General features: G+C 40.9%; 1 protein-coding gene across 1 annotated transcript in view; it reads left to right on the top strand.

Annotated features, from left to right (window-relative positions):
* Positions 1–287: 287 nt before the first annotated feature.
* Positions 288–25,631, top strand: part of tmtc1 (transmembrane O-mannosyltransferase targeting cadherins 1) — a 188,051-nt gene continuing 162,707 nt past the window's right edge. Inside the window, exon 1 of the mRNA XM_039791008.1 lies at positions 288–742. Within this exon, the coding sequence (XP_039646942.1) occupies positions 447–742 (296 nt within the window). The 5' untranslated portion in view covers positions 288–446. The remainder of the gene's footprint in view (positions 743–25,631) is intronic.

Below are 25,631 nucleotides of genomic sequence, written 5' to 3'. Positions count from 1 at the left end.
TACAAGTCCATGCAGGCTCACAAACTTAATTGTCCCTAATTGTCTTTCATTTATGCTGTTCTTTTGTTTTGCATGCCTCTGTGCTGTGCCTGTCCTGTGTAACCTAGCCACATTCCATTAGGTTGAGAAGAAAGAAATCACCCTTTCTATTCCATCCAATCATATCCTACTGTTTTTTTCCCCAGAACTTTTTTTCCTGAATATTTTCTTCCCCCCCTCCCCCCCAAAGAAAGCCACCGGCTCTTCCATCTGAGAAAGCTGACAAGCCAAGTGGAGTGAGTGAGTATGACGTTCACCGACTGCACCTGAAGGCGGCACAACACAACCACTGTCTCCGCACTCCACAGCACACACAGCCGCTACCTGCAAGGCGGAATGGAAGTATCCTCCGGCGCTCCCCGCTTCATCCTCAGCGCAGCGAAGCCGCGGGAGAAGCCAGGCCCGACATGACAGCGCCGGGACGGGAGAAGAAAGCCCGCCAGCAGCGGCGGTTGACCGTCCGGCCCGAGGCGGTGTGGGCTGCGGGTCGCTACGCAGTGCTGGCCGCTCTGTGCGTCCTGTGCTACGGCAACTCTCTCCACGGGGAGTTGGTACACGACGATGTGTGGGCTATCATTAACAACCCGGACGTCCGACCGGGCTCCAGCCTCAGAAACATCTTCAGCAACGACTTCTGGGGCAAGAGGATGGCGGACAACACGAGCCACAAGTCCTACAGACCGCTATGCATCCTCACCTTCAAGTAAGTTCTCCCGGCTCTCCAACTCCGCTGTTTCCCCCTCACCTGGAGCTCTTAGAACAAACACTGTATGCTAGTTTAACAGTGGTATTGGTAGTAACCCGAGGGGTGAATCATTTTGCTAACTAGCGGATGAAAGCTATATAAACATGTTATTAAAGCTGACGTCACAGAACTGTCCCATAATGGAAAGAAGCTGTTGCAGCCTCATAGTTAACTTTAGAATACAAGCTCAACTTGAACACTTTTCTGTAGTGGCTTCATATAAGATGGTGGATAGGAACCCAATACAGACGCGCTGAAACTTCCTACAATTCTAGCAAGTTAGGCATTGGATTTTATAAGACCTAATCCGATAGGAAAAATGTATACGATTTATGTAGCGGTAATCATATATAGATATCATATAGGATAAAGTCCAATAGGAGTCCAAAAGGACTATATCCTAAAGGAGTGTTTTCAAAATCAAGTAGGGAATTCCTTATGGAATCCTATAGGACTTTTTAGCTTTCTTAAGGGAATGATATAGCCTAAATATTATCCATCCTTCAAACCTCTGCTCCCATTCTAAATATTTATATTATGAGTTAGAGCAGAGAGAGTAGCTCGACTGGCCAGCTTCACATTTAACTTGTCCCAGCACATCCCAGCCCTCCTGCCAACAACACTGGATTAATGTGACTTCAGATTTAAGGATTAATGGCATTCAGATGACACTGAGCCAAAAATACAGAGGAAGAGTTGATGTGGAACTTGTTGCGCAGCAATTTAGGACTTTCACTTTGACGGTAGTGGAGTTTGAGATGCAGTGTGGATAAGGATGTAAGAAGGTTATGTAAAAGTTCTGAAACAGCGGCTGAGGATGGGAAAACACGGTCTGTGCTGTGCTCCAGGAGGGCGGGTCGGTTGCACTCAGCTTGGCGCTGGAATTCTGTCGGAGGAACCAGGCGAGCGTCCAGAACAGGGTGGGATTGTGTTATAAATGATATTGTGTTGCACTGATTGCATGAGAAAAAGAGGGCAGCCCACACCGTGTTCCTAAATGAGGGGAAATGAGCCAGACTGAGCCTTTGCTGATGCAAGAGACCATTGAAACAGATTCAAAACACAGATTGTCAGCTTTCCTTTTTAATTTAATTTGTATAATAAAAAAATGAAAAGCGGTGTGTTTACAGGGTTTTTCCTGGCTCACAATGGGACTTTGGGGGGGACACATATTAAGTGTGGGGTCTGGGTGTCCTCCCCCAGAAAACGTCCAGCATTGTGATACATTTTTAGGCATACATTTATGTTGAAAACGTCTTTATTGACGTTAAGGGCATCACAAAATTGTGATGCCATGTAACAATTCAAAATATAGAAATATAATGGAATATGATGCAGTAAGAGGGCTCTGTATCCAGGTCCAAAGTCCAGTTTGTTTAATTATATGAACAAAGCTTGATGGTAACTTTTTATTATCCAAGGAGCACGTTTTGCTCCTAAATTGAAAATGTTAGGATAAGGTAGCCTAACTGCTATTACCGTTGTAGCTAATTACAATAATAGGCTACAATAGTGTAAGAAATATAAAACGTTATAAAGTTTTATGTTTTCTATTTTGAAATACATTCTACCGATCAATAAATAGTGATGTCAAATATACAGTAGTGTGACGGACCCCCACGGTTCGGCATGCATGGGAACCGCGGATCATATTGTAGTTTAACTGCCGCCGTTAGCCTACATGAACGAGGCGCAGCAGCGGGCCGCCGCCGCCGCCGCCGCCGCCGCCGCCGCAGCTTGTTCTGGGAGTCAGGGCGATGGCGATAAAGCGGGCGCAAATGTGTTTTTCATGTGTACTCTCTTATGGTTTGCATCAGGTGTAAAAACCAACTGTACTAAAACACGGAACTGGACTACTATATAACGCGGCTACGAGACGTTTTTAACTGGTTATGAAACCGTCTCAATTAAATACTGATGCCATCAGACGGCAGCGCAGCCCGCCGTGCGCACAGAGAGCAGTCGGAGCTCCGGCAGAAAGCTCCGTGCCCGTCAGCAGCGGCTTCTTGCTGCGCCGCCGGTCCCCAGGGCACCATGGTCATCGGGAGAGTCCGGTACAGCCTGAGTCTGCAAACGGAGATCCATTAGTGCTAACTTCCCAGCGGAGTGTTCAGGTCCAGTTAAAACAATGCAGCTTTGCTGGCTTATTAGCGCCAGCCGCATGTGTATAATACTGGCTGAGAGGGAGGCTGGCTGCTGAAAATCAGACGCTTTGGCGCCTGTTATTTTCCTTTGGCACTGGCTAAAAACCTCTTTGGGGGGCGCCAAAACTTTCTCTATGCAGGAAAAACCCTGGTTTGTATTCCAGAATATAATAAAGACCGTTTACTCTCCTCCTTATTGAACTGCATCTTGTTACCAGTAACATGGGCTTGGTGTCCAAATGAATGGCCCTACACTGTTAAAAAAAGTTCCGTTAAAAAACGGAAAAAGTGCTGGTAATTAATTACTGTATTAATTATTGGACGGGCACTTCCGTAAACCTTAAAACGGATATTTCCGTAGATTTACCAGAGTTTTTCTGTACCATTGACGGACACTTCCGTCAAACCTAAAATGGAAAATTCCGTATTTTCCGTAAATGTTTGCGGTATTGCACGGACAATTCCGTAAACCCTATAACAGATATTTCCGTAGATTTACCTGACTTTTTCTTTACCAATTACGGACGCTTCCATCAAACCTAAAATGGAATATTCCGTATTATTAAAGTACTCAATCCGTACCATTTACAGACACTTCAGTCATCCTAAAATGTTAAATTCCGTACAGTTCTCTATACCATTTATCATCAATAAAGCACAAATGTAGAATCACAACAATTATTTATTTCCTTTAACAGCTGCCAATGCTTTAAAGTGATTGCACTTTTTGTGGTGAATGAATTGCAATATTTACATTACAACCATTAAAACATTCAGAACATCACCTTCACATTCAGAGCAATTTTACATACATAAACCAGCTGTTCTCTCAAAGAACTACAGCCATGTCCTTTAACTGGGAGCTGCCAAATCTAGCAACGTTTTAGCACCCACAGCCTGACAGGCATTAATAACAATTGTATTTGTTAAAGACATTGACAAAATAAGACAATAAAACTGCCAGCATTGCTGTTGCTGTCTCACCTGTCAGTGCAAAATGAGGAGCCCCCTCCAGGAGGATGCAGAAACCTACACCTCCAACTCCACATATCACACCGACAGGCAGAGCTCTGCAACCAGTGTCTGACCTTTCTACAAAAAACAAATAGAACATTAGAAGTATTACATTATACAACTTTTCTATAAAACATCAGTGCAGCAATAACAACCATGACGTTAGAAGGATGACTCTGTGCAACATGCCATAAAGAGATTTCTGCAAAAAATAAAACTTAAAACTTACACCTCCAACTCCACATTGACAGGCAAAGCTCTACTTGGAATGACAAATATCACCCACCTTCCCTCCCCCTTAACATGGGGGATTTGAAACTGCAGCATGTGTGTTGTGGGCATTTAGTTAAAACATCTGAACTCACATAATACTGTAAAAATCAGTATTTCTACTCCCAAGCCCCATGTTTTTGTGTGTGTGTGTGTGTGTGTGTGTGTGTGTGTGTGTGTGTGTGTGTGTGTGTGTGTGTGTGTGTGTGTGTGTGTGTGTGTGTGTGTGTGTGTGTGTGTGTGTGTGTACATTCAGTCCAAAAAGGTATTTTCTGAGCTTTGAGAACAGCTCAAATGGCCCACTCAGATTCCTTCTGCTTGCATTCAAATTCCTTCAGCTGAGAAACCAGCTTGCACACCTGTGGAGGAATGAAGTGCCGTTTCTTCCCCTTCTTCTCTGCCTTGGAGCCTCGCTCAGGATTGATCCCAAAGAAAACTCTGAGAAAAAAATAATAGTGAGATGCAGACAAAGTTTGCACGTGTAGTGTGGCTTGACAGGAGTGGAGCAGTTCAATAAAATCATACATTTGTTTTCTTCAATATGCCCCTATGTGTGAACCTCTCTATCATTCTAGTTGACCATCTGTCTAGTACCCAATGTTGTTGTGGTGCTGGTGCCAGTGGCTAAGCTTATCTCTTCCTTTGTCTTTTCAAGACACATGCATTCACACTGCGCATATACAGAAATGTTTGCAAGGGCGAGAAGTCTGCTTATCACCAACACATGACAGCATGCATCCTCAACATGTGTGCAGGGATATTATAAATGCACAGAACACAGAAGGGGATAGAAAACACAGTTGACATCGTCCTATCAAAAGGTGTAACAGCACATTTGAACACGGACTGTCCTGGGGGTTACTCAAACGTGGAGTGGAGCAACTGTGACATTCAGTGCATGTTACACATCAAAGTATTAACATTTGGGCATGAATCCAGCATGTATTATTTTTTAAATGAATATGTTTAGTCTTTGCTTCTGGAGGGGGTCCCTGGAACAACATATTTTGAGGTTGGAGTCTGCAGCCAAATACATTTCAGTTTGTGTGTCTTTGACATGAAAAGGTTTGACCACCACTGACATAACCTGGTCTCACGTGCTAATGGTTTTAAAGAGATAGCTCAAACGAATTTTGTGTCAAGAAACCATTCTAAGAAAAATATGTTTTTGCTCCATTTCCCAACTAGAATCATGTTATGTTTGTTTTGTTTTTGATTGACTTGGGACACTATGTAAAGCAAAAAGCATGTTACCTGCCATTTTAAAAAATATGACACATTTATTCCAACAATAGTCTTCAACAGGGAGCTACGAAATCTACAAACAAATCCATATTCAGGGGGATCATAAGCCAATAACAGCTGATCTAAAAGCTCACAGCATGTGGCGACACGTTTTGAGCTTGTACATCTCAGACAAAGGGGTTTGGTGTAGATTGACAAAAAGCAGGTCGGGTGCAGAAAGGCACGGCAAAGTCACATTTACAAAGTATTTCCAAACAATGAGTGCTTACCTTTGCATGAATTCGAGAGTAAAAGCCATCTCCGGTGGGTATTGGATGTTGCAGACATAAAACATGGAGAAGACGTAGCTCAAGGCCACAATGGGAGAGGTGATGTGGTCATTGACAAGTAACCCATCAAGAGCAATCTTGAATTGCTGGTCACCTTAAACACATATAAAAAAAAGATAAAGAAAAAAAATAACAATTCTGAGCACCATGTACAAAAAAAAATAATCCTATATTTTAAGGCAAGCAAAACATTTCTTTAATAAATACGACAAAACAACAGCTTATAAAACAGCTCGCTGAGATACAAAAAATATTTAACTACAAACCTCTGACTAGGATGCATGGGGTCACTGGGAGTTCGACTTCAGGATCTGCAGAGATCTGTTTTGGTGACAGACATGACAAATGAATTAATGTTTCCAGTGCACACAAACCTGCTGTTAAATTGACTATCTGCTAGTGTCTTCATCAGACAGAGGTAGCCATTAAGCACAGACATTAATGTAAATAGTTTATAGAGAGAGAGTTTATAGAGAATATCAGCAGCACAATTAGGGGAATCTTTACTTCATACTATGATTGGTTACTTGGTTCACCACTGGATGCAAATAATTATCTTGCACACAGTTTAAAATTTACAACATCTACCTCTTTTTTGTCGAAGAGTTTATAAGAGTCTTCCTTGAAGTATTTTGCAATGCCACAGATGAGCTGTATTGGACCTTCGCCCGTCTTCATCCCTTTGGAGTCATGGAAGTCATTGATCCCCTTTTCTTTTTTGGAAAGTTCCTGTTCAAGGTTCAAGGTGTTAATTTTGTACAGGTACATAAGACGAACACTCATTTTCGTTTGGCCTCCAAAAAATGCAGCTATGGAGAGAATTTTGAAAAAAACAAAATTCGAATTATTTCATTTTCATTTGCAACTTGTTCTGTTTTGATCTCAAATGTTCTGCTTTTTTGGTTGCCACTTCCTGATTTTTGGTCTCAAATCTATTCTATTTGATTGTTCATCAAATTTATTATATTTGATTAGTTGCCAGTTTATCTTTTTTGGTCTCAACTCTCTTTTTGGTTGCAAATCTTTTTTTGATTGATTAATAAAGACAAAATTCTCTCCATATGGAGCAGCACAGCACAATCATAATAATAACAGTAACAACACACCTGTGCCAGTTTGTTTTGTACAGAGAAGCCAAGAAGTTTAGATGCATGATCAAACAGGTGAGGAACTTCAAACAGGAACGGCCACTCGTCCTTTACAACGCCAATAGGGGTATCAGCATTGTTGAGGATTTCACGCTGAATGGGATATGTTTCAGTCATCAATTTTCGAACAGATGACTCCTAAAGATATGAGGCAGTTAGTCAAACAGTCGAACAGTTAGTCAAACTAACCAATTAAAATAATAAAACAGGGTATCAATTTCAATAACGAACTAGGCGTAGTGATGTCAGACGATCTACAATTTCACAATGTGTCCTACAATTTCACGTGTCCTTACAACACAAGAAAATAATGGATGATTGCAGACCCACCTGAAGATCCCGGGTTTGAAAGGCACGTTTCAAGTCATCTCGTTTAGACAGCAGGTCTTCTCTACACAGTCCCCTCAATGATTGGATGGTAACGTAACACAGCGAGCTATAACAATACACACACACGTGGCTAATTTACACACACACGCGCGCACGACCAACTTATGGACTAACTAAAAAAAAACAAATAAACTTATGGGCTAACTTTAGCTGGGCAAACGGGCCGTCGTCCACCAACGCTTCAAAATAACGCAAAATGCACACATTCAAATGTTACCATGAAACACACACGGCTACCAACTGACTATCGAGACCAAATTTCATGTACGAGGAGGAAAAAAAAATGGCTTTTGACGTACTTATGAAGCGCAGGCGGCGTGCTAATGCTAGCGCAGCTAGCAGCAAACGTCCACTCACGCTTCAAAATTACGCGAAACGCACACATTCAGATGTCGACATGAAACACACACGACTACCAACTGCCTATCGAGACCAATTTAATGTACGAGGGGGAACAAAAAATGGGCTTTTGACGTACCTGGTACTTAGGAAGCGCAGCCGAAATGCCAATGCTAACGCAGCTAGCAGCAAAGGTCCCGTGCTCAGCTGCGAGCCACACTACCCTGTATAGCTCCGGTTGGAATGCTGCTAAAAACCTAGAAACCTTCGAGACAAAATTAACCAACTAATAATTTGCCCTACATTTCATGGGGGAAAGGCGACTGTCTAACGAGGGGTGCCAGAACAGAACGCCCGCCATGCAGACGTAAATGAACAGAAAACGTGCTTATCATGTGTTTAACATGTTTTACTTAATATATATTGTTTGAGAGGTTGTACTCCATTCCTATTTTCATTACACTCAACCAACCTGTTTCCAACTTTCCATGTGACTCGCAGAACTTCAGGCTGGCACTAACCGCACTGAGTGTAATGGCGTCGGAAAATTCTGGCTGGGGGAGAAAATTCTACCCATACTGCCTTGCGCAACAGCAAACTTTCCGTATTTCGCAAAACGGAGTGAATCCGTAGCAAATCCACGGTAAAGGGACCCCTAAATTTACGGGGTTTTTTAACAGTGTACGTAAAGACATACAGTAGCTAACAATGAGTAGGGCTGTGCATCACACCTGAATACTTCTGGGTCCGTAGTACTCAGTGTTGAGGACCATAAGCTGGCAGCAAAAGTGTGGTCAGATTTGTAATCTTTTTTACCCATTCTTTGATCAGATCAAATTATAATGTCACACCTGCTAAACGTCAACAACATACCATCATTATCATTGCTAGCATGCTGACGTTTGCATTGATCTCCCCTTGATTTGAGGGTGGTAATAGCTCAATCTGTAGGGAGTTGGGTTGGGAACCAGTGGGTCGCTGGTCCCAGTCCCCACACAGACCAAACTATGGTGGTGGACTGGTAGCTGGAGAGGTGTCAGTTCACCTCCTGGGCACTGCCAAGGTGCTCTTGAGCAAGGCACAGAACCCCAACTGCTTGGCCTGTCCATTGACAGCTGCAGCCCCCTCACTCTGACATCTCTCCATTAGTTCATGTATAGGTCCTGTAATTCAAGCCTGTGTGTAATGTGTATAATAACAACAGAGTGAAAACATCCCTTTATTAATCCCTTGCGGGATTAATAAAGTATAAATCAGTGTTTCCCATACATAGGTTCTACTTGGGCACACCGCCCAGGTAAATTGAGACACGCCCAGATAGATACAATCCAAATTCAATTTTCTTTCCAAACAACAGTGTATTTTTTTTACAGTGCGCACAGACCAGCTGCCTCCAGCCTCTCCCCCTCGTGAAGTTGCGTGCCGCATGCATGACAGCGTCAACGTTGCACTTGCTCAGAGAGGCTATCGTTACGTTAGTAGTAGAATGCTGCTGGTGGTCTTGCACTGGGATTAACTGTACTAATAAAACCGTAGAAACAACCGTGGAAGCTCCCTGAACGTCATTTATCAGACCTGGTTGTTACCCCTCTCCGCGGCAGTCTAGCTAGCTAGCTAACCGGAGTTAAACCGTCTCTGACTGGAGCTAACCGCTACTCAGAGCTAATGATTGCTAACCGAGCCGTCAGTTCTCCGTGCCTGTATCCATTAATTAAAGAAATGCAGAACTGAGTAGGCTACATTGTAATATCTATCACAAGTTATATCATAATCGCGATATTCAACAACGTTAGGGTATATCACATATTTTCCTCATATCGTGCAGCCCTAATAACTACCCTGAAATTGTGTCAGATGCCGCATAGTGTCGCAATATTTTCAACTGTATCATCTTTTAGTCTAATCTGTTTAATATGTAAATAGTTTTTTCTTTCTAAATGATCTGATAATGTTGTGTAGTCATTGTTTTCACCTTTGTTTGACTTGTTTAGAACTGAACCCATTATTACTATACCCAGCCATTACGCACTTCCTGTCACATCCTGCGTCACCCAACACTACCAGTAAATTATCAACCTGGCGGAAACACTGTCAATTATTATTATTATTATTATTATTATTATTATTATTATTATTATTATTATTATTATTATTATTATTATATCAAAGCATTGCTTTGATTAAGGCTCCGTTTACACCTGGAATAAAGATCTGTCCTGTGTGATCGGATCACAAGTGGACAGCTCTTAGTACAGGTGAAAACACTCTCAGGACGCATCGAGATTGGATCATAAAAACGCATTTGGATGTGCTTTGAGCTGCATAGCGGTGAGAACAGGAATGTGTCCACATTAGCAGACTCAGCTGTGAGCAGAAATACATAGGCTAGCCTATTCATTCAAAGTATTTCACATATCACAAAAAACACTGAGTGAATCGTGTGTTTTAGATGTTATTATCACATTCTATTAGTAGTGTGTTCTTTTGTTCCTGCATGCTGCCTGCTCCTATATCCACAGCTGTTTAGAGCTCTCTACACTGCTCTTGCCTTGAAAATAATGTTAATTTTAGTTTCATAAAACGTCCCTAAATTCACCAATGTAGTAGGACATTAGGCTACTACTGCTCTTATGTCATCTCCTTCTGTTATTTATTAGTCTCGCATTACCAGAGCTACAGCGCTGTCTGGAGTTGACGGTGAAATGCATGGTCAAAGCATTTCATTTCCTAGTTCTTCACAATAACAGTCTGTTATTTTGGTATTCAAATGCTTCTATTATGAAGCAGCAAAATCAGGAAATGTTGGGGCTTCATCAGCAGTGAACAGTAAAATGAAGCAGTTATAATATAAACTAAATTTCAAACCACAGAGATTACGTTAGAAGCTACAAATGTATTGAGAGCTGAACACACAGAGACTTTTAAAAACATCTTACTCACCTGCACAGGTCCCGCTGTTCGTCAGTAGATCTCGTTATGTCGGCACCCTTTTATATATACTGTAGGCTATAGTCTATGGTCGGCACACAAACTGTAGGCAGCGCTTTTTCTTTTTTCACTTGATGAATGTGAAAGTAACATTATTGACATTATTAATTAATTCAGAGCTATACTAATAATAATTATTAATAATCATTATTAATACTGAAAGCAGCAGAAATTAGTACACTTCTGTTTATTTATCACATTATTATCGTTGTCATGATATTCAGCAACGCATATCGCATATTTTCCTCATATTGTGCAGCCCTAGTGTGAACGCACCCAGGGCACATTAAGACACACTGATATCTGATCGCTCAGACCACATTCAGAGGTGGTCTGGGAAGCATATGGCCACATTCTTATAGCAGTGTGTAGGTGAATGGGTCCTGGGCCACATTAGGGAACACCTACTCAACTGTAATAGTCCATGAGCCAGGGGGGTTGATCGGTATCATCGGGGGGACAAAGGCTCATAGTGATTTTTGGCAAGGTATACACCCCTAGTACTAGAAAAATCACTATAGCAGTGCAGGGGTGGTAGCGAATCACTCAGATAAATAAACCCCCTCAGATAAATTCCGTTTTTGAAATCGGGTGTGTATCTGGTTTAGGCTCACGGTAGGGATATTGTCAATATGCTATAATATGGTGCTTGGTATCGTTGGAAAGGGGACCTTTTAGTCTAATTTAAGGCTCTCACATATAAATAGTATGGGTATATTGTACATTTTCTGAATCATCAGAGTGCCTTGAGTATTGAAATTGAAGAGTTTTGTGTCCCTGGTGTTCTTTCATGCCCCAGGGATAAAAGAAAGCATACAGTTTAGGCGGAAATTGGGAGAAAATGTGTGTTATTTCTGGTTTAAAGAAGTCATGTGACCTCTGTGTTTGTCAGACAGATTCAGTACTGGGCTTACATGAAAGCCTAAAAGGTCCCCTTTCCACCGATACCAAGCACCATATTATAGCATATTGACAATATCCCTGCCATGAGCCTAAACCAGATACACACCTGATTTCAAAAACAAATTTATCTTAGGGGGTTAGTAACTTCATGAGCTGAAAAAAAGTGATTCGCTACCACCCCTGCACTGCTATTGTGATTTTTCTAGTACTAGGGGTGTATACCTTGCCAAAAATCACTATGAGCCTTTGTCCCCCCAGATGATACCGATGGCCCAAATTTGGGGCCCTGGCTCATGGACTATAAGTGGAACTACGTACTCATTTTGTCCGTGACGTCTGAATTATAGGTAGCTCTGTGTCTTTTGGCCATCTGTATTGTTTATTTAAACTTGAGGATCTCTTTGTGCTTTTTGCATGCAATTGCAATTCCCGGTACCTGGGACAACCCACGCTATTGTTAGGAAAAATGCTTTTTTTCCTTCTTTTTATAGAAGAATGTTCTACTGTTTTGAAAACAACTGCTGCATCACTTCTTGTAGCTCGCTGTGTTCTATAAGGGTGAAGTTGGAGAGAGTACTAGCAACATGGCAGTGAGTGGAGGAAGAATTGTTACACCCACCAGCAGAGGAAGCCACATTATTATTCCTAATATTGTAAATTTTTAAGAATGAGGCAAATTCATTACATTTCTCATTGGTCTAAAATGATTAACCAGTTAATCAATTGTGCTAAACAGAAACTTAGAATTATTTATATTTTCGGTAATCAATTAAGAAAAATAATGCTGTCTGGACATTTTCTTTTCTTTGCATTTGTAGAGCATGTTCTTCTAGATATTATCAGTGTTTCCCACAGGTTGAGAATTTACTTGTGGCGGTGGGTGGCACAGGATGTGACGGCGCATCGGGTGATGGTTGGGTTCAGTTATAAAGTACTAACTAAGGTTTATTAGCTATTCATTGAAAACAATTACTACATAACATTAACAAATACTTTTAAAAAGTAATAACTATTTACATATTAAACAAACTAGACTAGAAGATGATACAGATGGAGTGTATGATGTTATTTGTCAGTTAAATGTGGTTGGTTTGTCAAATAAACGTTATAGTTTAGCAGATATAATATCTGATTACCCGAGCCCAAATGTTATATACAACTTAACCTTAAACCTATACTATGATCCTACTGTTAAATCATTTTAGACTAAGGCTATCCAAAGTTAATTCTTGTTTATTTTATTTTAGATCATTGTTCTTTTTAAATGTATTAGGATCTTAATAAACACTTTTTTATTTTTGGTTTTGTGCTATGCATGTGTTCATGTTGCACTCATTACATCATCTGAACAGATTTCTGTCATTCAAACAACTCTGGATTGTAGTTTAAAACTTTTATAATAACAGCCAACTTAATAAAAAAAGGCTTTTATTCAGGCTCAGATCCATAATACAGTTACTGGGTACGGGCATGGATGCGGAGGCGCCCAAGTAGAACCTATGGGAAACACTGGCTTTCATATTGCCATACTTGACCGCAGGGCTTAAAGTATTCCGGCACCATGCCGGATCTCCGGTGTGCGGCCGTGAGGAAAAAATAAAATAAAATTGGGAACTTGCATGCGGTTTATTATTTTCGAGTCAATTGGTTTCACCTACCAATCATATGAGAGGAACGCAGCTCTAACTAACGCAGGGCTTAAGCACTCGGGCCTGGTGCCCGAATTCTGGCGTATGACTATTTTAGAAAAAGTAAATAAATTAAAAAATCCACATGGGATTTGTTTTTGATGCGCTAGATTTAGCCAATCATCGAACTTCCACCTACCAATGAAACGAGTTCCAGCCAATCAGATGCAAAGTAGGGCGGGTCTTTGCCGAAAAGCGAGAGTGCAGTGTGGTCTCCGTGGTAACATGGCTTAAAAAAATGGAGGCGAAGTTTATCAAACTTGGAGCATGTAGATACAGCTTTAGTTGAGAAAGTAGTTTAGCAGTTGGTGCCTCAAATTGAAGGAGCCGGGTGCTTGCTTCTGCAGCGCATGTTCAAGGAAGATACTGTACGGCAGCAGCGGTAAGAAAGGGCTTGCTAGTCACAAAGCTTCGGTCCGTGCAAAATAACAAAAAATTGCTGGTGCAACACAGATGTCTTCTTACTTACTACCATGCATTCTGTCATACGAGTACGTTACCGGCTACCGCTACCGCTGCGACTGTTCCTTCACTGACAGACTGTGTGTGCACGTTCATAGCAGAACACGATTTGTCATTAACGATGGCCACTGTGTAAAAGCTATCTGAAGCCCAAACCTTGCCTTGACAAAGCTGTCTGTTTGGAATCAGCTTGGCAGGTGTTTAAACATAACGGCCTTGTCCCAGAGTTTAGACATCTAGCTATATGAAAAGTTATACAATGCAAAGTTTTTAATAAATGTACATGAAGCAACTAATGTCAACATGGACAAAATCATGAATGTACTAATTTACCTTTTTCATGATGATGACCTGGCCAAAGTATACGCAACATAAGTTTTTTTCACAATGATTCATTGTAGGATTATGATATTATTGCAGTATGTAAATCTACATTGACTCTTAATTTGACATATGGTTGGAAGAAGTAAAAATTAATCCAAAACCTTTTACTTCTTAAAAATTATGACTTTTATTATTGTGTAATGTACCCCAAGTGAAGGAATTCAAGTACCTTGGGGTTTTGTTCGCGAGTGAGGGGACAATGGAGCGGGAGATTGGTCGGAGTATCGCCGTAGCGGGTGCGGTATTACATTCAATTTATTGCACCGTTGTGACGAAAAGAGAGCTGAGCCAGAAGGCAAAGCTCTCAATCTACCAGTCAGTTTTTGTTCCTACCCTCACCTATGATCATGAAGGCTGGATCATGACCGAAAGAACGAGATCCAGGGTACAAGTGGCTGAAATGGGTTTCCTCAGGAGGGTGGCTGGCGTCTCCCTTAGAGATAGGGTGAGAAGCTCAGTCATCCGTGAGGAGCTCGGAGTAGAGCCGCTGCTCCTTCGCGTCGAAAGGAGCCAGCTGAGGTGGTTCGGGCATCTGGTAAGGATGCCCCCTGGGCGCCTCCCTAGGGGGGTGTTCCAGGCACGTCCAGCTGGGAGGAGGCCTCGGGCAAGACCCAGGACTAGGTGGAGGGATTATATCTCCAACCTGGCCTGGGAACGCCTCGGGATCCCCCAGTCAGAGCTGGTTAATGTGGCTCGGGAAAGGGAAGTTTGGGGTCCCCTGCTGGAGCTGCTCCCCCCGTGACCCGTCACCGGATAAGCGGACGAAGATGGATGGATGGATGGATGTAATGTAAGAAGGACTTTAGCTGTTTTGCCAGTCAAATTAACTTTTAATGAGTGCATATTGAAATATTACACTGTGAAATCATCCCCCCCGCCCTCCTTCCCGTTCAAAAAAAGTTTCAGGCTCAGGAATGTTTTTCACTTTAAGCCCATGACCGTTATATCGCGTCGGGCCAAACAATGCTCCTTTGCCATGATGCAATCACAACACACCACGGTCTGTCAGGAGCTACTGCTTAAACATTCATTTTGTGATCAACTTTTTATTGTGTTTTTAGGCACAACTTACAGTATCAGAGTATATGGGCGAATACAATGACAATGTAAAACCATAGACAGTATATAAGAATGGACCAACAGACCCCGTGTCTCTGGACGGAGACCAGTGAAGGCTATTAGAAGCACTTTTCCAGTGAGCGCGTTACTGAGCAGCCTCCAACTGAGCTTGAAGACGTAGATGTGACGTGAGCAACCTGTCTGAAAGTATTCTGGTAGCTGTGCCGAGAGAAATCTCAATCATTCCTAATCTTACAGATTAGCCATAACGTGAGGTACAAGGTAATGGAGCCATTTATACATTGTCGTGTTTCTTTAGAAATAAACAATGGACAAATAGAGTCTTTAAACGCTTCAGATGTAAAGTTATTCGCTGTCAAAGTGATGTCAAAATGAATGGGAGTCAATGGAATACTAACGGGAGGTGATCGCTTTGTAGCATCAAAATGGCGCCATAGGAGGTTCGAGTTCTGAAGTGAAGCTTACCCCCTTGTGTAAAACAAGCAGAAACGGCAATAATAATAAAAAAACGGAATGGTGGTGGTTTTATGTGACGACTAAGAGTAAAGTTTGTTTAAAAAAGTTTTGTTTTGTGCCTCAGGAATTTGATTGCTTTGCTTGGGGCACCCAGTGACCACTTGGAGTAACTTGTGATGACATTATAATGCCGTTATGCCTTTATTGTTTTTTTAAAAATACTTTTTGTGGTAATTTATTTTAAAACTTTGAACTTAGACATAGTAAGCCAAAAGAAAGCCTCATTTTAATTGACTTTTGTGTCTAAAATGACAATCCCAACAATCGCTGGGATAGTTTTATCAGCTGGAGGCTTTTCAATACCTCTTTCGATAACACTGCAAAATATAGCATACTATTTTTACACACAGTGCTGGGACATTAAAAGTAACGGAACTAAGACCAACACAGTTGGATTTTACAAATATCATGTCTACAACAGAAATATCACAGACGAAATGAAGAAGAAATGCAGGAGGTTTCAGAAGACACCGTATCACAGGCAGAAGAAATATTCAGACGATACTGTATCACAGACGAAGAAATGCAGGAGGTTTTAGAATATACCGTATCACAGACAGAAGATATACTGGAGGGTTCAGAAGATACCGTATCACAGACAGGAGAAATGTCGAAGGTTTTAGAATATACCGTATCACAGACAGAAGAAATGTCGAAGGTTTTAGAATATACCGTATCACAGACAGAAGAAATATTCAGACGATGATGTATCACAGACAGAAGAAATATTCAGACGATACTGTATCACAGACGATACTGTATCACAGACAGAAGATATACCGGAGGTTTCAGAAGATACCGTATCACAGACAGAAGATATACCGGAGGTTTCAGAAGATACCGTATCACAGCCAGAAGATATACTGGAGGTTTCAGAAGATAACGTTCGCCCACTAATCAAATCCTTTTTCAAAAGGATAACAGCAGAACAGTGGGAATTGTTGAAATCCTGCACCCCCGATGATGCCACTAAAATCCTGATGGCTGACCTGCTTTTGGACATCATAACAGCTTTGTCAAAAGTCTGGTTGAAGACTCTTAGAAGCGAAAATGTTTTAGCGTCTGAGGAGTGTTTTGTTTCTGAGGAGCGTGTTCTTTCCTGTCTGGGCGGCGTCCTTTATCGGAGTTTTGCAGGAGCTCTGAACGCTGAGGACCAAGTAGAGTGTGTCAGCTCTCTACTACTACTACTACTATGGCCACTAGAGAGCCTGTAGTTATTCAGCGCGTCACTCGCCCTCGCAGACTTAATGCTATGCTTCGTCATGTATTCAAAATATTAAAAGCTTTCCCAGCAAAGGTGAAAATTGTGTGCTTTACTCAAACACGTAAGCGGACAACAAGTCAAACCAGACGTAGGCAGACAACAGGTCAGACCCCCTGCCAGGAAGAACTGACAGGACATATGGAGCCGGAAGACACTGAAGATCAGAGAAAACATGAGACAGAAGAAACTGATGACTGCACTCACTCACCAGTCACAAGTGTGGAAGCAGGAATCCCAGGGGACATCTCATCAGAGGACAGTGTTATTGAGATGTCAACATTAACAGCTGTGGAAGAAATAATCATGGAGGAGGTGACTACCACCATTAATCCTCTTTTGGATCAAGTGCCAGACTCTAAATATGAGCTGCTGCAACGTGAATGCACTCGAGATATCGAAAATGTTGCAGAAGACATTTCTCGGTCAATTACCCAAATTAAGAGTTTGGGTGGGACACCATGTCAAAAGAAGCTCAAAGAGTTCATAAAAGCAATAGAGAGCAAGATCAATACCTTTTTTGCAATGCGCTTGGCCAAAACATGGTTTCATCGTATATTGGAGGATCTGAGGACCCAATTCAACAAGGACTCCAATATTGAAAGCCAGCACTCAATGCAGGAAGCCATAGAGAGCTTTGACGCTCTGCTTCAGACAATGGACCGTAAAAAACCACAAGTTGGAGATGTGCTTAATGTGATTCCCAAGTTCAAGAACGTGTCCCTCAGTAAGAGGCTGGACACTTACCGATATCCTCTACAAGGACCTCATCCATGGGATGGCACCCGCGATGATCCCAGAACCAGAAGGAGGTCATGCAGTAACGCGATTGTTCCTCTTTCACATGCTGACATGTACACTGACATAAAGAGCAAAGTGTGGAATTTCCTGGGACTGATGGGGTGGTGGCTGAACACCCAGATCGACGGCCACGGTGAAAAGGTGTTGAACACCATATTAAAAAATCTGTCCCTGGCAACCCCACAGTTACCAGAGGTCCATGTCGTCAAGGAGCCCGTGAAAACAGAACTGCTTTCTGCTGCTGGTGTGTGGCTGACGTGCTGACGTGTGAGGTGAGCGTATTGTGTCACTTCCGGTGTTCCCGTGTTACAAACGCTAGTTTGCTGCTCCAGCAAAAACTTACTCAACTCTGCTTTACTGTTTAAATTAGCGGCTATTTGCCTGGATTGCATTTGAATTACAGTTGTTCTACTCAAGCACTTATACTTAGCTTCACTTACAGCGACTGACTCGCTGAATTTACAATTGCTAAAACGCTGTTAGCTACTTTAGCTTAGCCATTAGCAATGGCTAATTCCTCTCCCTCTCCTGCTCTTTCTTGCTCTGTGTGTCAAATGTTTAGCTATTCCTCTGCCTCCTTTAGTGATAATGATACATGTAATAAATGTAGTATATTTGCTGCTCTGGAGGCAAGGCTTAGTGAATTTGAGGCACGGCTCCGCACCATGGAATCAGAATCATATGCTTCCGTAGCTAGCCAGCGCCATGTAGTTAATACGGGCCACCATACTGTAGCTTCTGTAGCTTCTGCTAGCTGTCCCCCGACAGACCCCGAGCAGCCGGGCGAGTGGGTGACTGTCCGAGGGAGGCGTAGCGTTAGATCTAAATCAGGGAGTGCACATGATGACGGTCGCTCTAAACCGGAGCGTCTTCGCCTCTCTAACAGTTTCTCCCTACTCAGTGATAGCCCCGCTGAGAAGCCAACTCTGGTTATTGGGAGTTATATACTGCGACATGTGAAGCCGGCGGCCCCAGCGGCTACAGTACCTACGGTCATATGTGTCAGCCATCTTTGATTCAAGCCTGTTAATTACTCCTAAACCTAAATTAAATTATAACTCGTTTGAAAGTCTTGTTCTTAATCTTCAACATCCAAAATGGAAAACATTACAGCCAATTATATTCGTTGTTATTTACAGGGCTCCAGGTCCGTATTCTGAATTTTTATCTGAATTCTCTGAGTTTCTATCATGTTTAGTCCTTAAATCAGACAAAGTACTTATTGTAGGTGATTTTAATATCCATGTGGACGTTGACATTGATAGCCTTAGTACTGCTTTCAACTCACTACTAGATTCAATTGGTTTCAGTCAGAGTGTGCACAAGGCGACGCACTGTTTTAACCACACCCTCGACCTTGTGTTGGCATATGGTATTGAAATTGAGGATTTAATAATATTTCCGCAGAATTCGGTATTATCAGATCATTCTTTAATTACTTTCGAATTCTTACTACCCGACTATACTAAATTAGATAAAATCTTCTACACTAGATGCCTATCTGACAGTGCTATAGCTAAATTTAAGGAAGATATTCCAACTGCATTTGACTCTTTGTCATGCCTTAACATAACAGAGGACCTTTATGTTAACCTCAGTCCCTCTCAAATTGATACATTTGTAGACGGTGCTACGACCTGCCTACGGACGACTTTAGACTCTGTTGCTCCCCTGAAAAAGAAGATGATGAAGCAAAGGAAACTAGCACCTTGGTATAACTCCCAAACTCGCAAATTAAAACAAATCTCGCGAAACCTCGAAAGTAAGTGGCGTTCCACAAAAGTGGAAGAATCCCGTTTGGATTGGCAAGAAAGTCTCAAAACCTATAGGAAGGCCCTAAGAAAGGCCAGATCGGACTATTACTCATCACTAATAGAAGAAAATAAGAACAACCCAAGGTTTCTTTTCAGCACTGTAGCCAGGCTGACAGATAGTCACAGCTCTACTGAGCCATCTATTCCTCTAGCTCTGAGTAGTGATTACTTCATGCGCTTCTTTAATGATAAAATTACAACAATTAGAGATAAAATTCATCACCTTTTGCCCTCAAATTCTAACGGTTCACCTTTAAACGCAGGGTCGCTAGAAATAACGACTAGTCTCGACATATACTTAGACTGCTTTTATCCTATAGACCTTCAACAATTAATGTTAAAGATATCCTCAGCTAAGCCATCTACCTGTCTCTTAGACCCCATCCCGAGACTACTCAAAGAAGCGTTACCCGTGGTTTACACTTCATTACTAGATATGATCAATATGTCCTTATTAACAGGTTATGTACCGCAGTCATTTAAAATAGCTGTGATAAAACCTCTTCTGAAAAAACCCACCCTCGATCCTGAGGTCTTAGCAAACTATAGACCTATATCTAACCTTCCCTTTCTATCCAAGATCCTTGAGAAGGTAGTTGCTAATCAGTTATGTGATTTTCTACATAGCAATAGTTTATTTGATGACTTTCAATCAGGATTTAGAAAGCATCATAGCACAGAGACGGCACTGGTGAAAATTACTAACGACCTTTTAACTGCTGCAGACAAAGGACTTGTCTCCATCCTTGTTTTACTAGAACTTAGTGCTGCATTTGACACTATTGACCATACCATCCTGTTACAGAGATTGGAACACTTAGTTGGCGTTAAAGGAATTGCTCTAAGCTGGTTTAAGTCCTATTTCTCTGATCGATCTCAATTTGTTAATGTTAATGATAAATCCTCCAAGTACACTAAAGTTAGCCATGGCGTTCCACAAGGCTCAGTGCTTGGACCAATTCTATTCTCCTTATATATGCTTCCTCTTGGTAATATCATTAGGAAACACTCAATTAACTTTCACTGTTATGCGGATGACACACAATTATACTTGTCAATCAAACCAGATGAAACCACTCAGCTAGCTAAACTTCAAGCGTGCATTAAAGATATAAAATCCTGGATAAACTATAATTTTCTGATGTTAAACTCTAACAAAACTGAAGTTATTGTCCTGGGCCCTAAACACCTCAGAACCTCGTTATCTAAAGACATAGCTACTCTGGATGGTATTGCCCTGGCCTCCAGCACTACTGCCAGAAATCTAGGGGTTATTTTTGATCAGGATATATCCTTTAATGCCCATCTAAAACAAACCTCAAGAACAGCCTTTTTTCATCTTCGTAACATTGCCAAAATTAGGAATATCCTGTCTCAAAACAATGCTGAAAAACTAGTCCATGCATTTGTTACGTCCAGGCTGGACTATTGTAATTCCCTACTGTCAGGTTGCTCAAATAAGTCCCTTAAGACTCTCCAGCTGATCCAGAATGCTGCAGCGCGTGTTCTCACAAGAACTAAGAAAAGAGATCATATTTCACCTGTATTAGCTTCTCTGCATTGGCTTCCTGTAAAATCCAGGATTGAATTTAAAATCCTTCTCTTGACCTACAACAGATTACTAGATTTTGGTACCAGCTGGAAAACCTTTCAAAACCTTGACAAGGCCATTCTCCAGGACTTGTATAAGAAGTGGGGCTGTACAGACCAGGTGCTGGTCTCCATGCAGCTAGAGGAACCAGCACTGATCAACTGGGTCATTCTACAGATTCGGTGCCATTTGTGATTGAGGAGGATGAAACAATGAACATTAAAATCTTAAGCTTGTTTTTATTTGATGTGACAAAGTAATTTGTGTACTTGACAGAAAATACCTTTTCCCATCTCAACGTAGAGTATTAACTTATTATTCTGCATTATTTTCTCAAACGAGTCCCAATTTAATTCAACCCCGTCACAGTCATTTTGTTATTCAACTATTAATTTTTCCAATAAGCTTGAGATCAGCTTCTGGCATAATCTCACAGTTTAGATGTCCCTTGTAAATAATGGCATATTGTAATTAAAGAGAAAATCAAGGAAAACTGGCCAGCACCATCCTTTCCAGTTTACGATGAAGAAATTTCTAATCCAACTCCACATTTTTGCTAGAAATGTGCAAGAATGCTGCGTAATTCCTGACAAAATTTAAATAGAATTATTTACCCTGATTTAATACACACAATAAAAACACTATTGATTTTATATTTTGTGTATTTAATACAAAAATGTAAAAAAAATAATCTCGTAACAGGGATGAATGAACCGGGTTGAAAATCATGTAACAGGGTTGAGTGAAAAGCATCACATGTGATATGTTTTATCCTTCTTTTGTGAGATCACTTACATGTTGCCATTTTCTAAACATTTTTAAACTTACTGTCAACATATATAAATCTAGATGAAATCTAGACAGATTAAAACACATTAATAAACTAACAACAGTTACAACATTTAATTGATTTCATAGAAATATCCAGAGTAATGGCAGGAATGTCTCCTTGAACATTGAGCAAACATCTTAACATTATAGGCAAGGCAAGGCAGCTTTATTTATATAGCACATTTCAGCAACAGGGCAATTCAAAGTGCTTTACATAAAACATGAAAGGGCATTCAGAAAACCATTAAAAACAATTTAAAAACATTCAAAGTCAAGAATAAAATTTACAGTGCAGTATAAGAATTTAAGTTACTGTTAGGTAAAACATTAAAACAGTTAAACTTTTAAAAGCAGATAAAATAGGTTATTTAAAGAAAGGCAAGATCAAAAAGATAGGTCTTCAGCCTTGATTTAAAAGAACTGAGAGTTGAAGCGGACCTGCAGTTTTCTGGGAGTTTGTTCCAGGTATGTGGAGCATAAAAACTGAATGCTGCTTCCCCCTGTTTAGTTCTTACTCTGGGGACAACAAGTAGACCTGTCCCAGACAACCTGAGAGGTCTGGGTGGCTCATAGTGTAGTAGCAGATCAGAAATGTATTTTGGCCCTAAACCGTTTAGTGATTTATAAACCAGCAAAAGTATTTTGAAATCAATTCTTTGAGGCACTGGAAGCCAGTGTAGAGACTTCAGTACTGGAGTGATGTGATCCACTTTCCTGGTTTTAGTGAGGACTCGGGCAGCAGCGTTCTGAATCAGCTGCAGTTGTCTGATTGATTTTTTAGGGAGACCTGTAAGGACACCGTTACAGTAGTCAAGTCTACTGAAGACAAAAGCATGGACAAGTTTTTCCAAATCCTGCTGAGACATAAGTCCTTTAACCCTTGATATATTTTTAATGTGATAATAGGCTGATTTTGTAATTGTCTTAATGTGGCTTTTAAAATTCAGGTCTGAGTCCATGACTACACCAAGATTTCTGGATTTGTCTGTTGTTTTTAACATTGTCGTTTGAAGCTGAGCGCTGACTTTTAATCGTTCCTCTTTAGCTCCAAAAACAACCACCTCAGTTCACCATTTTCTAGGGCTGTGCTCGATTGAAGAAATTCTTAGTCGACTAACACTCATTCAATTGTATCGACTAATCCATTAGTTGATTTAATCGACAGATCTGTAAATCGGAGTTTCTCCACTAAGAATCATGTTAAAGCACCACTTTAATTCTTGTGTTTACCAGAGATGTGCTCGTACATTTCTTGTAAATAAGTCATTCAGCATGAAAAAAGCATAAAACATGACTAATCGACTAAAGAAATCTAAGTTGACCAAGACCAAAAAGACCGATTAGTCGACTAATCGACCAAGAGGGAGCAGCCCTACCATTTTTACTTACCATTTTTAACTTATTATTTTCAATAATTCCTTGTACTTTTAGTTAATACTGTAAAACCGTAAACAACAAACATTCACATCAACAAGAAAATATGATTGGTATTAAGCAATATACATTAAATATTGCTAAGATTTAACAGCTATTCAACCCTGTAACAGCCATTCAACCCTGTAACATTGAAAAATGTGATGGGGTTGAATGTGATAGGGTTGAAGATTTCGTGCTAATCTGTTGCTAATTCGGGATGCTAGCAGCTACCAGTGTGCCACATGGCCTTATTCAATTCAGACATTGTTATACTTCATAGCTATAAAAACTATTTTTGGTAAAATCTTCTTAACTATGAATTTCCCGCCCAACAGAGTTGAATACCTGAGATTGACAAGGCCCATATGTGCTTAAAAAACATGAAATATTTATAAAAGGTGAGAGAGCAGCTTACCACTTGTCACACCAGGCTTCTCTGAAGACTTTTATGATGTGACTTCCTCATAAATTTTGTCCCAAGGATAAAAACCATTATTTCATTGTGAGTGGGGGAATTGTTGCGTTACGGGGTTGAAAGAAATACAAGGACAGGGGTAAAAGCCTAAATTTCTCTGACAATAAAATGTCTTTTGCTGAGAAAATGCATTATGCATGAAAAGGGGGTATATACATTTAATTTAACAAAGAAAACCATTATTATTTAACACTGCGTACTCAAAATGAGTCACGCCATTTACATGATGGTCAATGGGGACAGGCGAAATTCTTAATACTCTTAAGAAAAGCAAACTGAAATTCATCTCTGTTTAAAATCATATTCTCTACTCCATATTAACAACATGTAACACTTTGAAACGTTGTAATTTAAGTGTAGTTTGATAACAGTAGTACATCTTGGGACACCGACACAACTGAAATGTCACCAAATCTGTAGAATGACCCAACTGCATTGCCTCCTTAGTCAAAGATCACCTGATGACACCACCAAAAAAGTTTAGCACCGTCTCCAGGTTCTTCTCGTCTGTGGGCAAAGCCATCTCCAACATCTGCGGATGTAGAACCAGGTTTGGTTGTATTTAAGTGAAACGTAGTGTCTCTGCTACGGTAGGGTTTTCTCCGGGTGCTCCGAGTGTTTCTCCCATATTCAGTAAATATAAAATAACAACAATAGCAGTAAAGGGCTCCAGTCCTGCCTCACATCCAGGTTACCATCTCCTCCAGCGGCCCCTGTCCTTAAAAGGCACAGAGACCAGTGGAGCAGGAGGCCACCTGGATGAGGGGCAGGACCCGAGCCCGAACCAGGGCCACCTCAGTGGTCAACAGCGTGAGCTCACAGCTAGAAGGCGAGGGTTCGGTGATCGAGCCTGAGCCTTTCTGAGTTTGTGTATTGTCTACCTTGGCGGTATGTTTGGGTTTACCCCGGGTGCTCCGGTTTCCTCCCACGAATAACTGACCCATCAAATAACTGATTCAATAAAATATCAAAATTAAATTAAATTGGCTTAGCTCTTTTATCATTTGCTGTTTGAGCAATTTGTCAATGTCAGTGTGCACCATTCCACCAAGTCTGTTTTTAACTGTAAGGACCTTTAAATGAAAGTAGTCCAGCAATAAATATATTCCAATAATGCCTCACGAAAAATGTGTGGAAATTAGGATGTCCTGATGTCTTGTCTAGAAATGTTCTTGCACTAAAATCTGGTCTGTGTGCACTATAAAATACATTGCTGATTGAAAAAAAAAAAAAGTTTAATTCTGGATTTTATCTACTAAGCAGTACAGCAGTATGGAAAACACTCTAAATAATAATAAAAAAATGTTTACAGTGGTATCCAGTTGGATATCAATAATCATGAAATTTCACTGGTAGTGTAATCAATTACTTTTTTTTTCCACTTTGGTATCGAGTATTGTGTACTTCTGGTGGCATCGGTACAGACTACTAGATTTTTGGTATTGTGACATCCCTAACAACAACACACAGGCCCTAACAAACAGATATTCCGTCACGGAATGGAAATTTCAAATGAGTAAAAAATACTGGCTTTAGCGTTGTTGTCAGAAAAGACAGTATTTTCAACTAAGCAGCGTTTGCTTAATATCTGATGCCCTGTTTTGGTCATTTTTTGATTTAATACAGTGAATCTATTACAGATTGGAACTGTTCCTTTTTAATATTAAGAAAACGACAACCAGACCCTGCAGCTCTGTCAACTTTGGCTCTGGGAATAGTTTTCAGGGGAATTAATTTGGGGGAGACCTAGAAGAGTGT

Source organism: Perca fluviatilis, chromosome 23 (assembly GCF_010015445.1).
Source record: "Perca fluviatilis chromosome 23, GENO_Pfluv_1.0, whole genome shotgun sequence".
Lineage (NCBI taxonomy): Eukaryota > Metazoa > Chordata > Actinopteri > Perciformes > Percidae > Perca > Perca fluviatilis.
The sequence above is the reverse complement of the archived record's forward strand: the minus strand, read 5'-3'. Positions and strand labels throughout refer to the sequence as shown.